At 36.7% G+C, this 8168-nt stretch overlaps 1 protein-coding gene across 1 annotated transcript in view; it reads right to left on the minus strand.

The window, feature by feature from the left end:
• Positions 1–5052, minus strand: part of LOC125218888 (elongation factor 2-like) — a 7038-nt gene extending 1986 nt beyond the window's left edge. Inside the window, exons 1-4 of the mRNA XM_048120680.1 lie at positions 4973–5052; positions 4371–4414; positions 4195–4282; positions 3325–4073 (exon numbers count right to left, since the gene is read on the minus strand). Coding sequence (XP_047976637.1) covers positions 3325–4073; positions 4195–4282; positions 4371–4373 — 840 coding nt within the window. The 5' untranslated portion in view covers positions 4374–4414; positions 4973–5052. The remainder of the gene's footprint in view (positions 1–3324; positions 4074–4194; positions 4283–4370; positions 4415–4972) is intronic.
• Positions 5053–8168: the final 3116 nt, after the last annotated feature.

An 8168-nucleotide genomic window follows, 5' to 3' on the forward strand; every position in this document is an offset into this window, starting at 1 on the left:
TTAGTCATTTTTTAAAGCCATATTTCCCCCATTTTCCCAAAGGGCCTACATTATAACATAAAATAAAGACCCCCCCGGTTTTTTTATTTTATTACATAAATAGAGGAGAGTTTAAAATTTTTTGAGCAAGCCTATGGGGAACTTTGTATTTTGATGATCTGGGGCATACATTTTTTTCCAAAGTACATTTTTTGGGTGGTGATAAACACACGTATAAACTTTTGGATGCATGTATTTCAAGGTGATCAACTTGCTAGTAATGAAAGTGCACTAATAAGTTTTGGGTTTGGGGATTTGATTTGTATTATTGTCAAACTCTTTATTTCTTTTAAAATTTTTTAGTGCTACCATGTAAACTTGCAAGTTTTTTTAGTGCTAATAAATAGTGTATCAACGAATTCATTTTTTTTACTATAAATGAAAAAAGGGTAATATTTTTTTAACTAAACTATTTAAAAATATTATTATTCTAAGTGTAGTGATATAATATAATGGATACTACCGTTCCTCGGGGGTTCAATACCAAACTTACCATTTTTTTTATAAAAATGAGAACATTTTAAATATTTTTTCAAGAAAGGAACACGTGCACATGACACACACCCAACCCCCTCATTCTTTCAAGTACTTATATGTCTAAATGTGAAGAAAAACTTAAAAAGGTGATTTATGAAAGTAGAAATTTTACAGCCACTCCTTCATTGGGGGAGGAAACTTGAGAAATTGATTCATATGCCATCTTTGAGTCCATGTTATGCCCCTAATGTCAAATAGGCTCAATGTGTCACCTCAACTTCAACCATAGTGGTAAGACTTGTCCGTAAAAAATTAAATGAAACCGGGGATAAATTTCCTTTTTTTTTTAGATTCCACAAGTTTTATTTTTGAAAGCAAACTCAACTTTTGACCAAAATTGATGATTCCATACTACAAATTCTAGAATCAAAAATATGTTGGCCCAAAAGATTAAATCTCATAATTAAAATGATCATGTTTGATTCATAAGTTTTAATCTTATAACAAAAATCCGTTTGGAAGTCAGAAAATTTAAATTAAGGGCCTTCCCCCCAACTAAAATAACCCCCAAATTTAACCAAAGGAAAATTTTCCCCCCATTATTAATTAAAAGCTACCTAAAGCAATATATTTTTACCCTAATGTTTTACCCATATAAGAAAATACCGTCCGAAATCCTAATCTTTTTGTTGTGAAACGATGACATTTGACAGGGTTTAACCACCACATAAACTCTCACCCCTAGGCCCTAGCCAGTCAGTTAACAAATTTTTGCACAAGCTTATTATAGAATCAAAAAAATACGTTAATGATAATAAGCATGAAACCATCAATTTTAGTAAAAAAAAAACCGAGCAAACACAAAAAATTACTAATCCAAAAATGACCAAACACCACAATTACTAGTAATAAAGTATTGTTAAGTCGGTAATGATAAAAACATATTGGAAATAAAACAGTCACTAAGAATCAGCATACCCCAACGTTTTAACCTTAGTAGATGATTCCAAAATGTCACGGAATAAATAGAAAAACTAAAAAAAAAAACCGGGAAACAATAAAAATACTCGAGAACCGAGATGTCTAATAAAAACAATACAAACTTGATAACATTAGCTGCTCACAGCCTGTCCCGAACCCCCGGGAAAGAGGAGTCATATTCCCCTTCAAACCCTTCCTCTTGCGAATATCAGGGGCGGGGTTGAAGCCTGGGGTACCTGGTTCAAGAGGACCCAAACCATCATCTCCCAGTGATCAAACACACATTGGGGGAACGCCTGCCCAGAGGTTCAGCTCTAGGGTACTTAAGAAACCAAAGGATTGATAACTGGAAGGTATGTTTGATGGGAAGGGGAAAGGTGCCTGGCCTCTGCTTTTCCTCGAACACATGACCACGCTTCTGATTCAGCACACTATAAATTCCCCCAAAGGGCTTGCTCTGGTGCCTGGACCCGACGGGGTACACAGGTTCCAAAGCCGAGGTTTTGCTGTAAGCTGGGAGGCATAGATGACCCTCCTCGCAGTGGGAATAACCTGCCCACCACCTCTGTGAATAGCATCAGCGTGAAGAACAACATCACAAACCTCGTAGCAAATGCCACGCATGTTTTCTTCAGCCAGTGCACCTTCCTTAGACGCCCATTGGAAACCAGCAACAACAGAGTCCTTGATTTCATTCAGGTACTGCACTCCCTTACACATATCCACGACCATGTTGGGACCAGTCGTTTCAGGACCAAAGCACCAAATTTTCTTAGCAAGCTCCTTGTCCCACCCAAATTCCTCTGCCAAGATCTTTGACCGAATCTTGGGATCATCCCTTGGACCAATGCGCCCATCATCGATGGCCTCAGCTAATCCCTCTTCCATTGGCCTTGCCTCCATGTAGAGCCTGTTGTGCTTGTTAGGTGATTTGCTCATAACTGTACGGCACGACCTCTCCAGGACCGTCTCACGGAAGGAAACAACGGGATCAGATTTTATAATCTCAGCACCGCCCATGAAATCATCCTGCAAGTCCTTCAAACAGATCTCAAGATGCAACTCTCCAGCCCCAGCAACAATATGCTCACCGGATTCCTCCATGGTACAGACAACCATGGGGTCAGATTTGGCCAAACGCTTCAGACCTTCAACAAGCTTTGGTAGGTCAGATGCAACCTTGCACTGCACAGCAACACGAACCACAGGTGACACAGAGAACTTCATGGCTTTGATTGGATGAGCATCTACTTCTTTCTCATTTGTCAGGGTAGCATTCTTGGTAATAAACTGATCAAGACCAACCAAAGCCACTGTGTTACCACAAGGCACATCTTCCACTGTTTCCTGCTTCTTACCCATCCAGATAACAGTTCTCTGAACACTCTTGGTGTACAAGTCCTTTTTCTCACCAGGAACATAGTTCGGGCCCATGATTCTGACCTTCAAACCAGTTGAGACTTTCCCAGCAAACACACGGCCAAAAGCAAAGAACCTGCCTTTGTCAGAGGCTGGAATCATCTTAGATACGTATAGCATGAGAGGACCATCAGGATCACAGTTCCTGATGGCAGTTGCATACTGATCATCAAGAGGTCCCTCGTACAGGTTCTCAACACGGTACTTTTGAGCTGTGGCGGGTGAGGGAAGATGGAATATCATCATCTCCAATAGAGCAGAGCTGGCAGGAAGCCACGTTTGCATAACACGCTTCATCAAAGCTTTCCCCATCAAATCCTTCTCGTCAGACTTCATCGTTATGCCAAGCTTCTGCAACATAGGCCACAGCTTGTCTTTCTGGTCATTCATGCAGGTGTTGATGATCATCTTTATAGGTTCGTAGCAGAACTGAACAAAACCACGTTTGCAGGTGGCAGATCCAGTAGGCTTGGTGGTCCACTTCTTCGTGGCTGGGTCAAAGAAATTCTCTCCCCAAAGCCTTTCCATCATCTTGGACTCATCAACACCAAACTTGGCTGCGTACATCTTAGCAAAGTTTGTCAAAGTAAAAGCCCAACCGTGCAGACCAGCAGAAAAGGCAACAGTCCCCTTCTCTGGGTAGACCTGAACATCACCAAGCAACGGATCCTCATATGTGGCCATGATGACATTGGCATTTTCAATAACCCTCTGGAATGTCTGATATGCTTCCTCTCCGTCCACTTGCAGTTCAAGGAAGCACCTGTCCATCTTGTTAACAGTCAAGACGGGCCTAATTCTCTCACCAAGTGCCTGGCGAAGGACAGTCTCAGTCTGGACGCACACACCTTCAACACAGTCCACCACAACAAGAGCACCATCAGTGATACGGAGTGCAGCAGTCACTTCTGAAGAGAAATCAACGTGCCCAGGCGAATCAATAAGATTGATGAGGTAATCGTTCTTGTGGCGTTCCCCCTTATAGCTCTTCAAGGACTCATCACTCATTTGATAGTACAATGAGATACCAGTCGACTTGATTGTGATGCCGCGTTCAGCTTCATCAGCTCTAGTGTCTGTCATTCTAACATCCCCAGCAACCTCTTGGGCAATAATACCAGCAGCAGCAACAAGAGAATCTGTTAGGGTGGACTTTCCTGCAACAACAGTACAAGTAAATGTTACTTCAACTTTCATTGTAGAAAATCACACCAGGCAATTCATTCATAATGGAGTTGATTGTAAAAAAAAAATATATGAATAATGCAGCCAGCTTACCATGATCAACATGGGCAATAACAGACATATTACGGATGTTATGCTTGAGGTCCATAATGGCACGAAGCTCATCTGCTGTGAACTTCACCTGCAAAATTGAATTGTGTACTCAGCGTTAGATCATATCACATAATTTGATAAATAGGTTTCAACCATAAGTAATTCCTTCCAAGTACCATTTTGACTGATTCTGGTTGTCTTCGCAAATATGAATAATTACCTGCAAGCAGCAACATAAAAATAAATGAGAATCTAAAAGCATGTGACTATGAGCTCCTGCTAGTAATGCCAAAACTATCACAAATCACAGAAGAATTCTCATATATATGAAACACTATACATTCAAAACATAAAAATGAAAAACATAATAAATTTTTTAGTCATACATATCCTGAAAAAAAATAATTTATAAACGATTTGAACAAGATACAATATAGCTGCAGAGCACAAAAGAATCAGTGTGTTTATTTGAGCAAAACAGATATACTCCGTTTACAAGAGAAAGCTAGATGCACAATTGAAAAAATTCTCGATCCACACAAATCAGTAGATATCTAAAATATACTGACGACCAGATTCAGAAAAAATATAAGATTTTTTTTTTAAATCAGAAAAGAACTGGATCAAATTAATATATCTGATCTAATAAACTTTAAGCAATAATCCGTTTGCTCAATTCAAATTAAGCCATAGCCGATAAAATCGAAGCATAAATCAGAACACACATATTAATTTCTTGTTAATTCAATGAAGAAAAGTAATGATTTAGAAAGCTCACTTGAAAACGGAGGCGCTGAGGCTGCAAAGAGAGTGTGGGAAGAAGCTGACCAGTGGAGATATAAAGTGCGTGGCGTTGGAAATCCCCAAACCCTAATAAAATGATAAATTGCAACTAAGGCCCCCAAGTATATTTTACTTTCAAACTGAACCCACGACAACTTTATAAAATTGAGTGAACTACATAAAAGGTCCTTGAATTATGGATTTATCTCGTTCATGATCCCTGAACTTTAAAAATATTGTTAGACATCCCTAGATTAAGAGTTTATTTTAAAATTGGTTCTTTTGACTATTTTCTATCCGAACATGCTCATTTGGGCTGCTGGACAATTTTGTTTTTTTACATTTATTAACTTTTTTAATATAATATTATTTCAATGATGTTATAAATAGGATATTATTTTAAAATTATCTTCTTCTTCCCATTTTTTCATCCTTCATTTTGTTTCATTTTTAAATATCATATTTAATTTTATAAAATTAAATTTAAAATATTAATAAATTATTTTAATTAAAATTAATAATTTATAACTTTGATTTCAACCTTTCTTACAATTGAATGTATAGCTTTGATTTTCAACCTTTCAATATATTTTTTCTAGCCCTTAGAATATTTTAGACAGCTTAGTGAAGAGAGTTAATTGTTGTTTAACTTATTTGTATTTCTTAACTACTAATCATATTTGTTTATGTTTAGAAAAAAACCAAATCATAAATTAACAAATATTTTACGGTATTGATGTCAATTGTTACCTTTAGTGCTAAAAATATTAACAGCTACTTAAATCACAATATTTAATCAAATTTTAATTCGTTTCATAAAATTTAAGATAAAATAATAAATTTTAAAATATCAAATATTTTCAATTATCTATACAAAACTAACATCTTTAATTAGTGATGTTTTTATTAAAATAAAAGAAAGGAAAACAAAAGGAAAAAGATATGAAAGAGGCCAGACATCCTTGTTGTGTGTATATATTCAAAAATAGAGAATAACAGGTCCCCTAGATCCAGCAAATCCACTAGATCACGTGGTCTAGGAACTCGTTGAACGTGAGGGAATCCCGGTCGTCAGACACACAAAGTACTGCTTTCAAAACCCTCAACCACTTTACTAAACCTAGTATAGGGAAGTAGGGATCGATCCCACAGAGAAGGAGGCGTAATACTCATGTTCAAGGATTTGGGTGTGTTTTTGGTGTTGGCTGCTGCCACGCATTTTCTTGGGTTGAGAAAAAAATAAAATTAACTTGACTAGGGAACTTTTAAAAATTCTTAAGTTAACAGCTAGACCCAGGCAAAATCATGAAAGAGCGTAGTAAAGGAAATTTAACTGTCCGACACTTGATCTAAGAAAACCTCTACACTACTAGACCTTGGAAATAAAACTACTGTGGGGACCATGTCTACGAAAAAGCAAGGTACGAATGAAAAATTGGCAGAATAACTAACTCTCGTACTAACTGACAGTGACATCGTCTTCTACAACCAAATAGCATAAAACTTCTCAAGAAAAGCAACATAAGCAAAATTAAAATAGAGCAACTGACTTGAAATCAAATTAATGCATAACAAACGAAGAACTAAACAGATCTGCATACTCTAGACGAAGTAAAATAGAAATCAAGAAGAAAAACAGAATCTATCGAACAACTATCTTTCCACACGTCGAATCCAACCTCAGACGCTAAATCCACTCCGGATCCAAGCGTCCGACATGAACTCCAAACAACAGAAACCCTCCATCACGTCAGATTTAAGCCAGGAACTCCGAATACTCAAACAACCACAGATCTGTCACCAAATTCCATATCAAACACCTCAACATCAAAATAAACAGAGATCGACTTGACATTTAAAGAAATAAACTAACAACAGAGAGATCTATGCAAATTGACTTGAAATTTAACTGCTAAACGCGGATCAACAAACGGTAAAACAAATAAGCATCATCAACATCAAGGTCGACTCCCAAAAGTGAAGTTCGACGGTAAAAACAAGCAAACAACTGAAATTAAAGGTAATTGTATCTTCGCCCTCACTCGGACGGTGTTGCCAACCACGAGATTTCTAAGAAAGTGACCTTCCGTTCCCGACTACCCCAGATCCATTCCCAAGTGTGTGTAAAGTGTGTGAGCTAAGAAGAGTGAAAAAGTTCTTTTCTCTTGCGTTGCATGCTCTTCTATATATAGGCGTTTGAGTGGGGCCCAGCGAGGTATAGATAAGACTTTGATGCCCTCAGCTATTGACTCCTCTGTCACGCCAATTTCCTTGTAAGTCCTGCTCACTTTGCTCATTTCCTTTGCTAGACCATCTCCTTTAGTACTTCCTTGATCTAGCGATTTTCTTCACACACCTGACTTAGGAAAAGTGTTAGACCCAGCAAATTATAACATTTTTTCGCACATTACCGATGCATGAAATTAGCCTTATCAAGATACTTATTATATAATTATGCAACGTCGATTTGAACATCACCGAAAGACGTTTTTTACACATATGAGACACTTATGACAAATTAAAACTCTATAATTTTATGTTTTATTTTAAAAATTCTTATAAGACTATAGAAATAAAACTATGCAGCCAGCTCACACAAAATTCTTTTATAATAGAATACATAAATTATTAATTTTAATTAAAAATAATTTATTAGTATTTAAAATTTTAAATTTTAAATTTAATTTAATTAAATCAAATATTGAAATAAATAAACAAAGTGAAGGATGAAAAAATAGAAGAAAAAGATAATTTTCAAATATATCAAATTTAGAACATCATTGAAATAATATCAAATTGAAAAAGTTAAAAATGTGAAAAGACAAAATCGCCCAACAGCCCAAAAGGGCATTTTAGGGTGGAAAATAGCCAAAATGACCAATTTCGAAATAAACCTTTAGTCCAGGGATGTCTGGTGATATTTTTAAAGTCCATGGACTATAGGCGAGATAAACTTATAGTCCAAGGACCATTTTTGTAGTTGACTCTTATAAATTTTGGTGTTACTTTCATATTCAAACATAGCAAAGTATAAAATTAAAAGTAGATGAATGGTTAATATTCTACGGAATATTTGGATTTCATGAGTAGACATTCTTGGCTGGCAAGGCAACGGCAACGGACCCATGTGGGCAATGGCGGATCCAGAAACTAAATATCGTGGATCGAACTCGAATTCGAACCAAACAATA

This window comes from Salvia hispanica, chromosome 4 (genome assembly GCF_023119035.1).
Source record: "Salvia hispanica cultivar TCC Black 2014 chromosome 4, UniMelb_Shisp_WGS_1.0, whole genome shotgun sequence".
NCBI lineage: Eukaryota > Viridiplantae > Streptophyta > Magnoliopsida > Lamiales > Lamiaceae > Salvia > Salvia hispanica.